The sequence below is a fragment of the Aspergillus luchuensis genome, chromosome 1, assembly GCF_016861625.1.
Source record: "Aspergillus luchuensis IFO 4308 DNA, chromosome 1, nearly complete sequence".
NCBI lineage: Eukaryota > Fungi > Ascomycota > Eurotiomycetes > Eurotiales > Aspergillaceae > Aspergillus > Aspergillus luchuensis.
The window spans coordinates 2,155,488-2,173,822 of record NC_054849.1 but is presented as its reverse complement, the minus strand read 5'-3'; the positions used below and the strand labels follow the sequence as shown (position 1 = coordinate 2,173,822).

Below are 18,335 nucleotides of genomic sequence, written 5' to 3'. Positions count from 1 at the left end.
GACGAACGTGTTCTCGCACAGAAAGTATAGTAGATAGCCGGGGCCCCAGAGGGCAGTACATTTGATTGCTCTTGCTTGTTCTCTTCGGCTCTTGACCGTGCCGCTTTGTGGCGACCAAAAGGGATGATGCCAAGTTCCCCTTCTATTAAGATTCCCAGTGGACTTTACCGTCGGACTTCCTAAGAGCGCCTTGCATGCAGGATCCAGCACAGGATCTTATTCCCGACGAAAAGCCATCTCACTTCACCCTTTCATCTGACAGTTAACTGTGTATTATGCCACTCGCGTCACTTTCACGTTCATCCCTTTCTGTCGTACGAACCATGCATTGACCACCTCCCACTCAGCTTCCGGATCATTCAATTCAACCTGTAACAGCCACCCGTCAGCCAGGGATCGCAAATTGCCAGAAAAAGAGGCGATGGCAATGCACATACCTTGTATGCCAAGAGCAACGATGGTATCAGCTTATATATCTCCAACAGACTGATGTTCTTCCCAATGCAGGTTCGGGGGCCGGCCCCAAACGTCAGCGTTGCCCCTAGCATATTCTGCCTTCGTATCTGAAACTCCGCTTCTGATTCATCGTTACCCCGCAGCCAACGCTCAGGGACGAACCTGTCAACCTCTTTGCCAAAAATAGCGTGGCGATGGATTATCCACGGATTGACTCCAACAACAGTCCCAGCGGGGAGGAAGGGGCCGTTTGGCAATTGGAGGCCTTCTGCGGGGACTACCCTCTCCAAGAGGAGTCCTACGGGTGGATGCAGACGAAGAGCCTCCTTGATGACAGCGTCGAGATATGGGAGTTCCTGGCTTTGTTTCCATGATACAGGAACGGTAATTTGGCCAGCTTGGACGGCGCTATGCAATTCCTCCTGCAGCTTGCTCAATACCCTGGGGTTCTTCAACGTATAGTATAGGATCGCTCGGAGAGAGATAGCAGTGGTATCAGAGCCTGCATTCACATTGCTGACTGTATATGAGAATACCTGGGCGTCGTCGACCACGTCAGGGTGAGTAGATTTCGCCTCCAAGAAGCGGGTCAAGAAGTCTTTCTGACAACCAGGGAAATCATCTCGCTTACTGCCATCCTGAGACAGCCGTTCATGCAAGCGGTCGCGGGCGAAACGAGCAACAGCTCCTGTAGACCCGCCCCGAATAAGCTGCCAGACAGGGTTCTTGACAAAGACATAATCAAGCCAGGGCATTTGACCAATCTATAGACGAACGACCTGTTAAAATGAACAAAAAAATTGTTGGCATGCAACCCACCTTTCCCGCATAATCGAACAACTCCTCCAACGACTTGATGATACCTTCCACATCACGACCCTGCTGCAAGAACCCAAGTTGTTTGCTGAACGTCATCTCACCAATGACATCGAACGCATCTAACCCATGTCAGCTTACAGCCAACAACCAGTGCCCCAAAACTGATGCCTTACAATACTGCAACCACGTCGAAATATCAAACACACTCCTCTTCGCCGCAAACCCATCCAACCGCGCAAAAAACGTCCGTATCGTACTATCCACAAACGGCTCGAACTCGGCAACCGTACTCATCGAATAAGCCGCCGACACGGGTCGTTTAATCCTAGCATGAAAGTCCTCGTCAAGGGACGTAAACAGTGTTTTAGTCGGCTTTCCCTTTGCAAGTTGTTGCTGGACACGATAGAATGCCGTCTATGCATGCATGGTTTATTAGCATATTCACACAAACATACTTCGTCCTCCCAAACATTCTTCTTAGAAACAGTAGTCAAAGGATAATAAAAGTTATTACCTTCTTATACCCCCTATTAACCCCATAAATCACCTTCAACGCCTCCACATTCCACACACTCACGACCTTCGGTCCCAACCGCACATACTCGCCATGTTCCTGGTGCAGCCGATAATGTGTGATCTCCGCTTTGCCTCGCGCTACATCTACAAACCGCCACAGATTGGTGAGTTTGGCGAGGAATGGGCCTGGGATGTGCGATACTCCGGGCGTGAAGTAGTTGCGGGTGAGGTGGATGATGAGGATTGTTAGTAGGATGGAGGGGATGTGTTGGGAGAGGTACGCGACTGCGGTGGTAAGGAGGGCCATGATGATAGCAATGGTAAAGGGTTGAGGGATGTGCTAGTAGTAGGATACCAACAGGATGGGAGAGTTGCGGTAATAGTAGTAGGCTGATGTAGATGTATGATTCTATATAGGTATTAGAATCCCCGCATGAGAGCGGAACGAGTCCCGTTATTTGGGAACTGGTTGCCGAGGATGAGTTATCGGTTTTTTTTTAGAGAATAGTAGTGGTCTTTGGCATTGGAGGATGACTTGGTTATACACGTGTTGTAGAGTATAACGGTTGTATTAATCTACGGTGTGCGGGGAAGGCTGTGGCGAGAGAGAGAGAAAGAGTAAGGAAGATATCCGCACCACTGCAGCATATGCACAGTTAGTTGGTCTTGCATTTTGAATGATATCCTGCAGATTTCGGCCGGAAGTAAGATGCCGATTGTGTTTTAATGTCACTTCCAATATGCAAATAGTTTCTATCATGAAGTTTTCAGGTCCTTTATTCCACAAAGAATTTCATGCTAACGAAGTCTCATCTCATGCAGTCGTGATGCTCAAACATGTTCATATCAAATATATATCTAGCCAAGCCGAAACATTCATGTCTTTTTGGTCCCTGTTCCCGGTGTTTCTCCCGTCATTTCGTATCACTCTTAGCTCGCACACTCGGCTCGAGTTATCTATCTACCTGCTGAACCGATAGCAGGCAGCAGCGGCTCACTAAAGAGTGGCATACTTGCGTGTCCACTCCTTCGCGACCTCCTCATACCGACTGTGGTCATTCTTGAATTGCTCTGCAATCCGTCCCTCGACGGCATCATCGGGCATCGGTTCCGCTAGCAGTTGACGCGCGAACTGCAGTACCGCCAGGATTTTGGAGCTAGGTTTCCACTCGTCCGCGCGAAGCATGCCCAGACACATGCTTCCCTTGTCATCGTTGGTCACATTGGGGTGGTATATCTTCGTTTTGAAGGAGACAGTAGGAGGTTTGAAGGGATATTCGGTGGGGAGGGAGAGGTTGAGTAGGAATTTGCCGTTCTACGTATGATACGGTTCTTGAGTGTTAGTGAGGGTTCATATTGCCTCTTTGACGTCGATGACAGGTGGGAAAGACTCACCTGGTAAGGAGATTTCTCAGGTCCATCCATATATACGTTCCATGTGTAAAGGTTGGATTCGTCGGCCAACTTCACCACGATGCCCTCCGGGGGAGACTCGACAAGCTCGGCGAGCTCCTGTGAGTCATGCGTTAGTCAATTGTGCTCTCATTATGCACCCGGGCAGATGTGGCGCAGATTAGGAAGAGGAGATTCTCTGTTCTGCTCACCTTAGCTATCCGTTTCTGGCTTCCCATGGTGTGTGTGTCTGTTTGCGATAGAACCTGACAAGTGTTTGTCGGTGTGGAAAGAAGAGCAGGGTAAGATGTTGAAGGGACACGGTCGGGGACGGCGGCGGAGAGGGGTTATTGCGAGACGTGAAACCAAAGCATCAACTGTGGAGTGAATATGGCCCAAGTCTCTTGAAAGCTGACTATCAGTGACAGGGCAAATGAGTCGTGGCGGAGCAAGTGCAAATGGAAGGGGGAGCTGCGCTGGTCGGGAAACCCCGAAGCTCTTTGGCAATTGATTAGCGGGGCGGGTCAGGCGGGGCGGAGGATCGGCTGGTCGCAGTGGAAGACGTCAGCGTCAATCGATCCCCTTTACACTTAGTTATTTACTATTGCCGATTCTCCAGATGGAATTGCGATACTTCAACACAGGTAAATAAGAAATATCATTAAATATCATCGCGACAAGTATTCTATAAAAAGACCAAACGCCGTCACTGTCTAACATGGCCCAAGAATAACTGCATACTATTTTCCAACTCGCTTTGAGCTACACAGCAGATGGTCCAGGCGAACCTTTGCTGAGCTTGCTGACTGTCTCATCTTCCCAATACTTCTCCTGTTTACCTTTGTTCTTGATAAGACCAACAATGTCGAAGGGATCAATAAGGGTCAAGATGACTGGTCGGTGATCGTCATAACCAGGACCTTCGATCTCGGTAATGCCATCCCTGGCAAGATATATTTTGTTGGAGCGTGGAAGCCACTGCATCGGATGGCAGACATTCAGCAAGATGGTATTCAGGTACATGACAACAGCCTCAAAAATCCAGAAAAACCACTCATCCTTGAGGATTGGGCTAATCTGGTTGCCGCCACTATAGATATTGAGACTCGTGGCGCTGAAATATTCCACCGTCCGGTAGATCGTGCGCACAGTGATGAGGGTGCAACTGCAATACAACACGTACAAGGCCCGCTTGATCTTGCCGTTCAAGACACCACCACGATGACAATTGGAGTGGAATCTGGCAGCTAAGGCAACAAAGGCAGCCATAAGCACAAGTTGCAGGATCAGAGCTGCTTTAAGCAATCCCTCTCCTGTCTTTCTCTTGCCTTCCGTCGCCTCAGAGTTAGCAACCAGCGCAGCCCCGTTGCCGGTGATAGCTTCGATCACAACACCGACCGCCACAAAAGTGGTGAAAACGCGCCCAGGATGAATTGGCGAATGGTATGGGATGTAGTAAAGGATGCGGCCCAGAGTGAAGTAGTTGGCGCCCTCATAGACGGGTCTGTACGCTAGTCAGTGGCATTCTATCAATCCGCATCAATAAGCACTCACGGTGCAGCCAGCAATAGAACGGTGCTCGCAATGTAGATACCCACATTCCCCCACTGTCCAAAGGCGCCGATAGTACGCATTATGAACCCAGCCGTGAAGAGAAGAGCAGACCATGGTAGGAGACCGGTCACTTTCCAAGACTTGTACTGGCTGTCATCATCGTTAGGAACTGTATAAGAATAGCACTTGGGTGAGCATGCATACCAACATTGGTAAATATGTACCATCCCAGAGACAGCAAACATTATTGCGAAAGAGATGGGTGCTCCTTGGTTGGGCGCATAGTACCAGAGACTTCCCTCCTCTTCTTGGCGTTAGTGTATACTATATAGAGATATAGAGTATGTGTAGGCTTGGCGGGTAGGGGTTCCATACGATAAGGGGATCTTTTGTCAAGCATCATCTTGTACCGTCCTGACTATGTGACACTGAAACTGAAGCAAGCGGTTGTGATAGAATAACTAAAATGTGATAGCATGATCTTTGCTCCATCTTCGTTCATCTCCCCTGTATATATACTGTCTTCAAATCTTCAGCCTCTGACTTTTAGAAGAACAAGCGAAAACGAGCACACCGTTTTGGGTTAGTGCCTGATCCAAGCCATGAGCCTGGGAGATTGGCTTATTGGGCCCGCGAAAACATCGCCTCAACCTTATTGACTTGGGTACTGCAATAAAGACCCTGAGTTTCCTACGCGGCTCCACATGCGATGGCTGAGAACCAGATGTGGCATCTCACAAAGACCATTGGCACGTCACAAGGGCAACCACCTGGCTCATGAAGTTAGATAGTTGCTGGATTACAACAAGCGCCAAGAGTAGCGAATACGAGCAAGGCTGAGCCGGGCGCAACTTCAGGCACTAAGGCCATCTTTCGCACTAGAAACTCTAATTCCCGCCTGAATCTGCAGGCACACAAATACGAGCTTACATCATGCGCCACCAGTTGTCAGGACAACACGACACCAACCCGAAAGGGCAAAGTCAACATAACGTGATTGCTGGCCTGGGGAAAGTCTCGCCTTCTCCAGCTTCGATGGTGCTTCGATCTGGACCTCATATCCGCCCAAAGACGCACGACATCTCGCAGTTACTCCACTCTGTTCAATCGAATGTGAACAGACAACGTGGACTGCTACCCACCATGAGCTCGACAAAGTCCTCCCCCGCATCTCTATTCCAGGTGTACCTCCGCCTGCGGCCACCAATGCCGCAGCATTTGGAGGAGCACGCTGAACGATGCTTGACAATCGAGACTCCAGAGCCAAAGGTCACTGTTGAAGATGACCAGGAGACGGCAGCCGCCTCTCCCACCCATATCACCCTGCAACCCCCATCCGATTCGCGAAAGCGTGCCGTTGAAAGGTTCGGCTTCACCAAGGTGTTCGAAGAGTCAGCGTCTCAGCTAGACGTCTTCCATGGCACCGAGTTGGAGTCTCTGATTAGGGGTGTATTGGTTGAGGGTAGGGACAGCCTTATTGCAACGTTGGGAGTGACAGGTAGCGGAAAGGTCGAGTCCACCGCAGCACCATGAATGACCTTGAACATGTACTGACAAGGACAACCTGCAGAGCCATACAATCCTAGGTTCGAAGTCGCAGCGAGGAATTACCCAGATGAGTCTTGACCTTATCTTCAACTCCTTGGCCTCGACTATCAGGCCACCCGACAATTCCATTAGCCCTCTTCTTCTGTCCACTGTGGCCGCGTCAGATGCTTCCGAAGCCCAAATGTTCACGGCGCAGACATTCCTCGAGGCTGTGTATGGCGACCCTGCCGAACGTGGAAGGAACTCAAGAGCCCAAACGCCGATGAGTACTGGAAGAGCTACCCCTATGACGGTATGGCGCCCTCCCCTCAAAGCTCCGCTGCAAGGCACCGCACGGTTTTCCCCCTTAGCCGCAGCCCACACTGGTCCCTATTCCAAAATATACAGCGAATCTCTCTCGAGAACATGCTACATCAATCTTCTCACCATGCATCCTAAATTGAGAGAAAAGATGAAGCACGACTCGTGCACTCACTTGACTTCTGGTAAAACCGCTCGTGCTAACATGTCTCAACCGGCAAAGGAACCGACACCTGCACTTATATTCCCCCGTCGCAATATGCCCCAACGTCCTAACGGCCTGCTTCGCTCGCCCGATGTCAGTCACCTCACCATGGAGCTCAACCCTAACTCCGAATATGTCGTCCTGGTGTCAATGTACGAAGTTTATAATGATCGCATCTTTGATCTGCTGTCACCTGCTATAGTACCTGGCCAGGGAAGTACTATGTCCCGTCAGGGAGGCAATGCGCAGAAGGACCGACGCAGGGCATTGTTTTTCAAGCCAACGGAAGGGTCCCCTGACCGGAAGGTTGTTGCGGGACTACGCAAGATAGCATGCAGCACCTACGAGGAGGCTCTGTCGGTGCTTGAAGTTGGCCTTACTGAGCGCAAGGTCACTGGAACCGGAGCCAACAGCGTCAGCTCTCGCAGTCATGGTTTCTTCTGTTTGGAAGTCAAAAGAAGAATGCGAAACAAGAGGACTGGCGAAGAAACTTGGATAGGCAACACCCTCACGGTGGCAGATCTTGCTGGTTAGTATGACTCTTCGCTTGCTGTTATAAAGCTAACACGAACAGGTTCTGAGCGCGCGCGAACTGCTAAAACGGCTGGTTCGACCCTTGCAGAGGCCGGCAAGATCAACGAGAGTTTGATGTACCTTGGGCAATGCCTTCAGATGCAGAGTGACATACAGGACGGAAATAAGGTATGCTAGGATACAGAATTGTTATCAGTTCCCGAAAGGCTGCTAACATAAATAGGCTGCCATGGTTCCGTTCAGACAATGCAAACTCACTGAACTGCTTTTCTCGAACTCCTTCCCGTCTTCCAACCAGGCTACTGGCCTCAACCGTCACCCACAGAAGGCTATCATGATAGTCACTGCCGATCCTATGGGTGACTACAACGCGACTTCCCAAATCCTGCGTTACTCGGCATTGGCTCGTGAAGTTGCCGTACCTAGAGCTCCCTCAATTGCCGAGTCTATCTTGTCCAGCACGCTTGGATCTCGTCACGGATCCGCTAGTGGACGCAACACTCCCAGCATGGGCACAAACGAAGAGCTTGAGAAGGCCCTGGCAGAGATCGCAAGACTGACGGCAGAGAATGAATCTCTCTCAGTGAGACTTGCTGAAGAAGAGATACTCAGGACCGATTTCGAGCTGAGACTCAAGGCAAGCGAAGAACGATGCATCATGATCGAGCAAGAAGTGCGCGAAGAATGTTGGAATGAGATGGACGAGCGAATGGAAGAGGAGCGAAAGAGATGGCAAAATGCCTTGGACCAACAAGTAGGTCTCATTCGAGTGCAGTCTAATCCACCGCATACTAATCAAACCAGTCTGGTTTTAATGACGAGCATCTCGACAAGAAGATTGAAATCGTGTCCCGAGGATTTCAAAGTAAGTTGTGGCCACAAACATCCTCCCACTGAAGATGCTCACAACCTCTCCAGTTCACGAAGACCCCCAACCCTCCTCAGACGAGCGGGTCGAAGATCTCGAGTTCGAGAACGACCAGCTTCGCAGCAAGATTGCAGCCCTGGAACGCGCGCTGAATTGCCGCTCTCCTACCAAGAAGTCCCGGTCGAAGAATACTCTGGAGACTTCTCGCAACTCCAACATCCTAGGACGCGAAAGTGACATCGAGGTCGCTCTCAAGCGAATGGACCAGCTGAAGCTTGCGGATAGCATGTTTTCTCCTGCTCCGCAGCCCACTTGTTCACCCGGCAAGAGGCAGAGAAAGATGGCGACTCGGAAATGGGATTTGGCTCCCGAGGAAGATATCTAAACTGTTGCCGAAAGAATGCTGTCTTGTATGCGTTTGGCAGGATACCTCTCGTTGGACATAATTACTTGCTTGATGGTGTAACGGTTGGGAAGGATGTATCAGGCGTTCTGGTGGATTATTTTGTTGATACCAATATTCCCCTTTCTTGTTATAATATTAATAGTTCTCTATGATACATGAAGCTTGTTGAGAAGTACCTCCTTGAACGCCTACCGTTCGTTGCACGCCATGAAGTACATGAGACCCTAACGCATACTTCGAAAGTCAAATGGTCATATCAAACATGAGCACGAATGATTCGACACTCGCACGATGGTTAACCATCACTTATGTTTCCATTACTTCCGGTTCAGAACCAGCTTCGCTTTCCTGATCTGTTCCGGGAATCTCAGCCTGCTCAACGTCATCCATCTCGTCATTATCCTGCACACCTTCCATTTCGGTGATATCGTTGCCATCTTCATCCTCTTCCGGATCCCCCTCCCCCTCCCCTTCATCTTCGCCTTCACCCTCCATGTCTTCGTCCCCGCCAGCTTCATTTTCATTCTCTTCTTCGCCTTCCATTTCATCATCGTCACCGTCGCCAGGGTCTTCGCCTTCTTCGACCATAGTCTCGCCTTCGCCCTCTACAAGCTCGGTATCTCCTTCCATGTCTTGCCCTTCATCACCATCGGCACTGGCCTGGGCAGACATCTCCGACTCCGGATCCATGGAACCCCGGTCATCGAGGTTAGGGAACAGTAACTTGCGTTCAGTTGTCAGCTTGGCCAGTCTCTCGTCGTCCATTTCGCTGAGTTCGCTCTCATCATCCGCGCTATCATGCAGGCTGTTAGGAATATCGCTCTGCTGCCCTGATCCGACATCTTCAGTTCCAGGTTCAAGCAACCCTGATTTGTTTGTCTGCCTGGGAGCGGAGGTTGGGCCAGCTTCGGAAATGTTGGCTTGTTCGGCTTCTGTGTTGGCAGAAGTTTTGGCCATGGGTGCACGCGGGGGCACTTTACGATTGACAATCGTCTCGGCTCGTTTTTGGATGTCACGTCGTGCGATACCCTTTGTACGACCGCGAGGTGCAGGTGCTTCAGAGGCTGGGGCTGAGGTTGGAGGCGTAGGAGTATCGGCAGCTCCGTCACTGACCATGAGAAGATGATCGACTTTCATCTTCTCTTTATTTTCTTCATTCGCTTGTTCGATGACTTGTGGCATGTTGACTTCGTAAAGTCGGGCGTAGAGGTCTGCAATAAGGTCTTCGAGCAACGAGACCTTCATAAGGTTGTTGTTGAGCTTTTTCAGCTCAATGGCATCTCGAAGGAGTTCAAGAAGGGATGGGCTTTCTGGGGATAACTGTGCAAGGCCTTCCAAACGGGCTGTGTTTGCGACAAATTCTTCCCAACCAATGGGCTTGAATACGCCCTCTTCATGGCCCTCGCTGATATGACCAGCTCTCCGGATTACCCTGGCATAGGTAAGACACGCATCCTCCCAAAGCTTGCTGTGATTGATAAAATCCCCCTGCTTCTTCCTTACTCGGCGCAGTAATTGGTCGAGGTTTGCTCGATCATTGAGCTGGTCGAGGAGGTTGACGAAGAAGTAAGCGTAGCGTGTGGTGTAAACGAAATGCCGACCAGGTCGCTCAAACTCAGGTCTCCAGACCTGGATTGTCATTGTTTTGGTGAAGATCTGCTGGGTAAGCTCGTTCTTTGCGGAGGCGGCTGCATCTGCAGAGTCTTTGTCGTCATCGTACATAATATGTGCAGCCTAGACACAGTCAGAAATTGCTCAGTATAATACATGCTATACGAGAGTGTACGTACCCTGACAGCCATACGATGGTGCCAATTTGATTTGTCCGCTTTCTGCAGGCTCCGAAGCACCTCGAGTATGTATCTCTTCCATGCCGTCTGGTCTTCCGGAGGCTGGACTTTGCGAGCCCAAGGTGTTGCCAGGAGCGTTTTGCTTCCCTCCGCAGCCTGAGTGGAGAGTCAGTCATGTCAACAGGTTTGAGAATTAGAGACTCGCATACCGTTAGAGTCCCACGATGCACAAGCTTGTGTACTACCGAGACAAGCTTATAATGTGGCTCAAATATAGGATCAGAGCGTGAATCCCTCCGCTGCGGCAGGGCATCGATGGCATCGAGCAGGGAATCCAAGACCACGTCGACTTCAATCCGTCTAAAAGAACCTCTAACAGATTCATCACAGCTGAACATCTTCCAGAGGCATTTACTCCGCATATAATGAGTCCTAAGTTGCAGTTAGCTTATGACAGATCACCGGCGGAATAACAGGGTGACATACATCCAATTCTTGGGCTTGTCAACAAGGGCACGCTTAAGCAAGTAGCTGGCAAGATTCCAGACGGTATAAAGCTTCATCTCCCTAAAAGGCCTTCCTTCATACATCCGCTGGTCTTCCTCGCCACTAAAATGCCGCGTGAAATCAGCTAGACTGAAAGCCCCCATCGATAGGGGCGCTCGCGAAGAAGAGTATAGACGGATACCAAAATCAGTGAACAGATCTGAGAGCATTGCGCGAGTCTCAGCCGTTGGTTCTGAGTATTTGATAGCTGTTGCAATTGCCATTGCGTAGCAATGAATTGCGTTGCGTTGCCAGGTGACCAACTCCATCCGATTGTTATTGATCTTATCAGCAGACCAGGTAATATCCTCCTCAAGCTTCGAGTCATACGTCTGGGCGAGCCGGTACCAGGTCTCCCATCTTGACGTCCCGTGCTCCAAATCTTGTCTGAACCATACGATTGCATCGTCGAGATCCGTTGTGGGTACGGGATTCAGACGCTTCTGGGAGCGAAACTTTGTCAAAGCAGCATGACCCAGAAGGAAATACCAGCCATTTTGGGCAATAACTGCACTTTCTGCAGGTACAGGAATTAGTGGGAGGTCAGCCACTCCCTGAATGGCACGGGATATCTCAGAAGGATTGATTGGTGACTTCAAGTAGGCGGTGATGATACGCTTGTTGTATGATAGCGGAGGCGACGACTTCGTAGTACCGATGGCTTGCTGCATCTTGTCAATAGTAGATTTCAGCTCGGATTTTGACAGGTCCTTGATGTTCATCTTCTTGGCCTGCTTCATGACGAAGTCCACCATGACGATCGCCGTGGAGCGGTCCAGCTTTTCGGGAGGACATCCATGGTCATTCAATGAACCATCCACCGGGGACAACTTGATACCATAGATATCGTACAGAATTTGACAGATATCCAGCTCGATGTCCTGCTCCACGTCAAGAGTGAATATCTCAGACCTGACCAGTTTGAGAAATTGCTTATGGGAGAACCTGCACATCCTGCGAATCCCGAGGGCATTGTGTACCGACCGTAAGTAATGTACGCGGTCTTCCATGGGTGTATCGAAAGCTTCAGGATTCTGTGTAATGGCGTCCTTCAGTAGCGTATACTGCAAGATCCAGCAACGGACTTGCATCTCGCGCAGCTTATCTTTCAGACCCTCCAGAGACTTTGCCAATGCTCCACGGAGCTCCGGTCCTGACAGTTTACCTACACGAACCAAGTCTTCGTACAGGGCAAAACTGTGGAGGAGCTTTGTAAGACGAGCGACGGCAGACATTGATGATCTTAAATGTTCCATGTCAAAGCACTCATACGCTTTTTCCGATTCATTCAAGACGATCGTGACAGCTTTGCTTAGAATGCTGTCGAGTGATTTGAGCCATCTAAGCAAAGTGATCTGACGATGGTCACCGGGCTCATCGAGATGTGCAGGAGTGCTAAGCTCCTTCATTATGATTTCGATGCTGCGGAGGTAGCAGGAAACGACCTTAGGGGGATATTCAATCTTCTTGTACGCATCTTGTAGTCTCTTCCATAGGAAAAGCCTCAAGGTAGCATCTCCGCGATCTAGAAAGGATGCCATCTCAAGGAGCTGAGAAGTTGGCTGTTCAGATACTTCTCCGTCGAGACCTTCGCCGAATTGGACAGAGGAAGGTTCGAGGATAGGCTCAATAGTCTCGATCAGACCAACAGGGTCATCCGACGTCGGGTTAAATATTTTCATGAAGAAATCCATCGACTTCAGCTTGGAGATCTCCTGATCAACTGCCTCGGTCGACAGCTCGGGCATCACCGCATTGTTCACCAGGCTTATGGCTGGGTTTTTGAGTGATACCAAGAATAACTTCAGCTCCTGGAGGCAAAGTAGGACGTGCTCCCTCTGAATATCTCCAGCCATGTTTGAATGGAACGTCGATGCCCAGATATGACGGAGTACCATTCTTTCCCGAGTGGGGCTAGGAGAGCTGTGATCCAGGAAGTGGGTGAGCGATGTCCGCGCGAGCAAGCACCATCTTGCCAAGCGATCACGCTGCAGTAGCCTTGTTTGACCATCAATTTCACTGTTTGGATTGTTGATAGACGCATAGATGTCGAGGTGAAGCTCGAAGAGGGTTTGAAGCATCTCCAAGTCCGACAAATATTGTGTGCTGTATGCAAGTCTTCCAGATCCATTGGACAGGACGTTGTTCTCAAGGTTGTCGATCTGTTCGCGCATATGTCTATAGATGTACTCGTCTTCATGCAGCAGGAGTTGCACGACTGCTTCCTTCAGAGTATCCGGCCATTGATACAGGGTATACGCGGACTCCACGACAGGCCCGTCTTGTTGTAGTATGTCATCCGTCGCATATCTCGCAAAGTCGGGCATTAGTAGCGCTTTGAGCCAGCAAAGGGCGACACCGTGCAAGGGAAGCCATCCGTCATTAACTGTCCTTAGGAACGTGTAGAGTGCGTCTTCTCCGGAGAGGACTTGTTTGACGCCTAATTTCCTGGTCGACTTTCTTGAATGCTCAAGGAAAATCGCAATACCAGATTTTCCCATACCCCGGATGTCTTGAAGCGTGGAAAGATTATCTGGCTGGTGCATAGCATGGGACTTGGCTTCATCCCAGGACTTGATGAGGTCCATCAAATCACGGACGAGTAAGTGTCCTGCGCCCTCAGGAGCGCAAGTCACGGCAGTTGCAGAATCATTGCTCTCATTGGTAGAGCAAACTTGTTTTCTCAAATCGTCAATGCTTCCAAGGTCTGTTACGTCAAGATTGGATAGCAAAGTACCCACAGTACCGAATAACCATTCGTCAGCTTGGGTAAAACTCTCAAGACGATCCTCGTAGTATTTATTCAAGTCGAGATTGACCTCTTCACTCTGGAATGAGACATCCTCAGTAGCTTCACGAAGGCGGGTCCTCCTGGCTTTTGCCCGTATACGGTCTGCCTGGTCTTCCGTAACAGCAGAGGCAGATGATCTTTTCCGGCCATTTGAGGGTTTTACATCAACCTCATCGGCATTTGTAATCTCATGCTGACCTCCAGGATTACCGGGCTCAGTCGACTGAATCTCTAGCGACTCCATGAGCTGTTTCTCTGCGCGCTGATCGATGGATGAATGGTCATCGACTTGCTCTGGCACAACATCGGGCCCTTCGGACTTCATAGTGGGTTGATGCTCCTCCGACATGACGACGTCCTGCTGCTGGTTGGATTTCCCATCCGCGGCCTGAGCATCTGAGGCTCGGCGTTGAGACCCTACGGCCTTTGTTTCAGGACTGAGAGTAGGCAGCGATATGCCAACTGAAGCCCCAGGTCCGATCTCTGACGCGCCAACTTCTTCATCAGTGAGGCTTTGAAGTATCGACTTGCCAACATCGGCCCATGTAGGGCTAGCTGGTTTGAGTTCATGACGAGAAGCCTTTAATGCAAGAGGGTTCGTCGACGGATCTGTGTCTTGCAGATCTAACGGAAGAGGGGGAAGGTAGGGATACGGGTCTGCCTGGCGCTGTAGAAATTTGAGAAGGGCCTTTTTCGGCTTTTTCAAGGGTACTTGAGCCACAGACAACCTATCAAGCAGCGACCGCAGCACTTCACGCAGGCGCTCCTCGGCAAATGTTTCTTCCAACCCTAGCTGCTCTGTCCGAACCTCTAAGCGGTTGTCATCGTCTGCTAGTACACTTTCTAGGCAGTATCGTGTTAGTCTATAGCTTTGCAGAGCGCTACAAAGTCTTGCGCTCTGTCTCCAGAGGTTCAGATCCGAGTCGTCACGTTCCAGGGCTTCTGCAAACGCCGTCAAAGCTGTGCTAGTTTTTTCTTTGACGTTGCTTCGGGGATCCCCAGAAAGCTTAGAAGATTCGGTGATACCCTGCAGAGATGCGTGTAACGCATCCAGGATATACTGTCCGTGGTTCTTGTACGATAGGTATATGGTTTGCATCAGCGTGCTCGACGTAGAGTCACTGATGTCGAACTCCGCGAGCGCTTCTGTTGCACCCGCCACCACTGTGTCATCATACTGAGGTTCAGATTCCTGAGTGGCTACTCTTTTATAATCAGAGATTGACTCGGGATATTTGAATATCTCAGAATCCAGCAGAGCATCATATGCCTCTTCGGCCTGCGCATAGAACTGTGGACCCTGGGAATGGAGCTTCAAGGCATTTTGGTACAGCTTAAGCGCCTCCTCAATTTGGATCTCCTTGGTGTCATCGACTTCTTCCTCAATAGCCTCATCGGGTTCAATATTCAAAGCTGCCCAGCTAGACATAATGCCGGGTTTAATGGCAGGGCGCAACGAGCTCCCTGATAGTGGTAGTAAAACCGGGCCGGCTATACCACATTTCAAAAAGGAAAGACAAGCAATCCCGGGCTACCTGAGGGAAGGCCCAACCTGGGGAGGTGGTAATGACGTGGAGTGGAGATTGGGAAGATGAATGGAAGGAACGGAGAGTCTAGAATTGGAGACTCGATAAATGGAACTGGAGAAAGAGCCCGTGACAGACACGCGTTGCGCGGGCGGGAATTACCGAAAGAGGCAAAGGCGGTACCGGGGTACCTGACCCAGCAGTTGCCTGAGGAAGCGGCCAGGCATTCATCGATCGTCGCCATTCCGTTTGGTCTTCAACAACGACCTGCGCTTTCTGCTGCGCCTCATTGTCTTCAATTTCTCCCGGTCGTGAAAGCGCTTCGTGCTCCCTATACTCCTTGGTTTCCCCCCTGTGGCCATCCCAGAGCCTTTGTCTGCGCTCCTGCCAGCGCCATGGTCGCGCCAGCTGTTCCCGAGTATGTCTTCCCCTCGTTTACGTGTTCTATCACTCGCTATCAATCGGCCAAATGGGCCCACTATCGTTGACCTGCGACTGACCCCTGAGTGTTTCCCCAGGATCTATGAGGAGGAGGAGAACATCTACGCCGCTGTCGATGCCCGTTCCGAGTCCCTACAGAACCTCCGGGAATTAGGTCCCCCGGACTTGGTTTATCTGGTTAAACAACCCAAGACCAACGCCCATCACCAGGTACGTCGTCGGAAGTGCGAGCGCAGGCATACTTGAGGATGGGGAATGGCAATGGCTGACTCAATTGGTTTGGGATCGAAATACAGACCGGCGTTTATCACCATGTCACCGGTGTCGATGCCTCTTCCTCCGCCAGTTTAGCCGCCTATGTAAATACGCTTACTTTCTCTCCGCTCGACAAGACACACAAGGTGGTTTCGGGAATCTATTGGTTAGAAACATCATCGTCTGGAAGTGTTTATAGTTGCGCAAATGTTAATAGACAAACAGCTGCTACAATGCCTTCTCCCACCTGGACATGCGCGTCGAAGTCAAAATCCCCGGCACTCTGGAAAGCTACTGCATCGATGAACGCGGAGACAAGCGAGTTGCGACGGAAGCCCTTTGGCTGGAGACCTTTCTTTGCGGAATCCTGCGAGCCTACTCATACGCGGACAATGGTGGTGGCGATGCGATCAGAAAAATAGTCGGGGTGCGTCGGTTCAACCCGGTCACAAATACGGAGATGGAGCACAAATTCCTGGATGCTGCGGAGAGACTCTTCTTCTTGGGTGCGCTTCCACAGTTGACTCCCAACAGACCCCAATGCTGATACCATATACAGGCAGACAGCTCAGTTCTGATCCGGAAACACAAGTGCCGAATACCGTCAGCAACCACCTGACGTCCGGTCTTCTGAAGTACATCCAAACAACGGGGCGCTACACTTCCGGCATCAACCTTTTCGAGAAACTTCGCACACGAGATGTAGAGGTCTCGTCACTTCTTGCCCGAGTTCTCATCATGGCAGACGAAGAGGTGCAAGCCGTGCGATTGATGTTCGATGCCTTACAAGACGTCCCCATGGATTATGCCTTGCTTGACTGCCAGGCTAATTTCTGTCAGGGCAAGAACGAGGGTGAGATGGCTCTAGAGTGTGCGAAGCGGGCAGTGACTGCTGCTCCAAGCGAGTTCAGCACCTGGGCACGATTGGCAGAGGTCTACGTTGGCCTCGAGCAATGGGATCTGGCCCTCCTGACCTTGAACTCCTGCCCCATGTTCACATACCAGGATAAGGACACACCTCGTATGCCCCAACCATCTCGCATCATGCTCCCAATTCTTGCCGAGAGCATGCTGGACGAAATCGACGAAGGACAGCCCAAGCAGGGTGATCCCCACGATTACGTCCACCCCTCACTACGCAGACTCCACGCTGCTGCCTATCAAGGAACCTTCCTGAAGGCGTACAATCTCCTCACCAAGATTGCTGCCGCGATAGGCTGGGACCAACTCCTGAAAATCCGCAGCGAAGTCTTCGTCATGGAAGAAGAATACCGTGTTGAGCGCCAGCAGTCTACGTCTAAGCCTACAACCACACCATCCTCAGCAAGCGTATCAGACGAGCCGAATGGAAGCAGCGAGCAGGAGAACAGCACGTCTGAGGAGGGCGCGAACGGTACCAAGGAAGAAGAAACAGAGCACTCCATTGAGAAACCAGAGCAGTCGATGGCATCGGAAGTTGTCAAATCCGGCAGCGAAGATGTAAGTCTACATCCTACCTTCAATAAAACCACCCAAGTCCATACTAACGCGTCGTGTTACTAGCCTGACCCCTCACACTCATCCTACACACAATTCCGCAACAAGCGTCTGTGTGAAAGATGGCTCGATAACCTCTTCATGGTGCTGTACGAAGACCTCCGCATCTACACCATCTGGCGCACCGAAATGGCCCAATACCGCCAACAGGCGATCGAGTACAAGAAATCCGCCACGGAATGGGAAATTCTCGGCGAGTTGGCCGAACGCCTGCACCATTTCGACGAGGGCATCGAAGCCTATCAGCACTGTCTGGCCATCCGCTTCTCCCCGAAAGCCATGCGGGGGCTCCTCAAGTTGTACGAGAAGAAGAATGACACGAGAGGAATGCTAGGCGCCTTGATCCGTCTTATCGCTTGGCAGTATCGCTGGTACTCCGAGGTATGTGCCCCATTCCCCTTGTTCTCAACGATAAAGATGAAATTAACAATACACTCTTCTCTAATGTAGTTCTCCCCCGACCTCCTATTCCTGATCCGCAAACTCATCGAAGATGAAGGCGCCGTCAAAGTCCGGAGTATAGTCCAAGCGACGAACCTTCCTCAACCTGTCCTCGATCTGACCCATCAGTACTGCCAACTGTGCGCCACATTCCGCAGCAGCGGTAGTGATGGTTAAATCTTCCACCTAGGATAGATTACGCTACCTTACCTTTACAAAGAAGGTAGTGTATAATCACCCTGTCTTCCATCCTTTGCTTCTTCCTACCACTCCCTATGGTTTATGATATAGAAGATACCTAAGAAATAAGGAAAGAGGCGAAGAGAACAGACGGTTGAAATGAGGAACGAGAGGAAATTGTATCTATTAGAGAGTGGGGGTGAAAGTCAAGGGATATGAAAGCGTTGAGGG

The 18,335-nt window shown here is 50.6% G+C and overlaps 6 protein-coding genes across 6 annotated transcripts; 2 read left to right on the top strand and 4 right to left on the bottom strand.

The window, feature by feature from the left end:
• Window positions 1-359: 359 nt before the first annotated feature.
• On the bottom strand, window positions 360-2,098 carry AKAW2_10752S (cytochrome P450; the record flags this gene model as incomplete). Its single annotated transcript, XM_041690679.1, has 4 exons — window positions 360-1,220; window positions 1,276-1,394; window positions 1,449-1,689; window positions 1,790-2,098. The coding sequence occupies 4 exons, from the start codon at window positions 2,096-2,098 to the stop codon at window positions 360-362; spliced, it is 1,530 nt and encodes a 509-aa protein (XP_041537472.1).
• Window positions 2,099-2,788: 690 nt separating this feature from the next.
• Window positions 2,789-3,422, bottom strand: AKAW2_10751S (putative ubiquitin conjugating enzyme (UbcB); the record flags this gene model as incomplete). Its single annotated transcript, XM_041690668.1, has 3 exons — window positions 2,789-3,106; window positions 3,187-3,303; window positions 3,396-3,422. The coding sequence occupies 3 exons, from the start codon at window positions 3,420-3,422 to the stop codon at window positions 2,789-2,791; spliced, it is 462 nt and encodes a 153-aa protein (XP_041537471.1).
• A 523-nt stretch (window positions 3,423-3,945) lies between these two features.
• Window positions 3,946-5,140, bottom strand: AKAW2_10750S (putative RTA1 domain protein; the record flags this gene model as incomplete). Its single annotated transcript, XM_041690657.1, has 4 exons — window positions 3,946-4,687; window positions 4,738-4,887; window positions 4,942-5,041; window positions 5,113-5,140. The coding sequence occupies 4 exons, from the start codon at window positions 5,138-5,140 to the stop codon at window positions 3,946-3,948; spliced, it is 1,020 nt and encodes a 339-aa protein (XP_041537470.1).
• Window positions 5,141-5,670: 530 nt separating this feature from the next.
• On the top strand, window positions 5,671-8,577 carry AKAW2_10749A (kinesin family protein; the record flags this gene model as incomplete). The annotated part of the gene is made up of 6 exons (XM_041690645.1): window positions 5,671-6,246; window positions 6,308-7,319; window positions 7,365-7,492; window positions 7,548-8,078; window positions 8,129-8,189; window positions 8,243-8,577. 6 exons carry the CDS (start codon window positions 5,671-5,673, stop codon window positions 8,575-8,577), a joined length of 2,643 nt encoding a protein of 880 aa, XP_041537469.1.
• Window positions 8,578-8,904: 327 nt separating this feature from the next.
• hir3 (putative transcriptional corepressor of histone genes (Hir3)) lies at window positions 8,905-15,154 on the bottom strand (the record flags this gene model as incomplete). The annotated part of the gene is made up of 4 exons (XM_041690634.1): window positions 8,905-10,332; window positions 10,389-10,544; window positions 10,598-10,820; window positions 10,875-15,154. The coding sequence occupies 4 exons, from the start codon at window positions 15,152-15,154 to the stop codon at window positions 8,905-8,907; spliced, it is 6,087 nt and encodes a 2,028-aa protein (XP_041537468.1).
• A 492-nt stretch (window positions 15,155-15,646) lies between these two features.
• AKAW2_10747A (ChAPs family protein) lies at window positions 15,647-18,101 on the top strand (the record flags this gene model as incomplete). The annotated part of the gene is made up of 7 exons (XM_041690623.1): window positions 15,647-15,669; window positions 15,770-15,902; window positions 15,989-16,113; window positions 16,173-16,453; window positions 16,507-17,426; window positions 17,490-17,864; window positions 17,934-18,101. The coding sequence occupies 7 exons, from the start codon at window positions 15,647-15,649 to the stop codon at window positions 18,099-18,101; spliced, it is 2,025 nt and encodes a 674-aa protein (XP_041537467.1).
• Window positions 18,102-18,335: the final 234 nt, after the last annotated feature.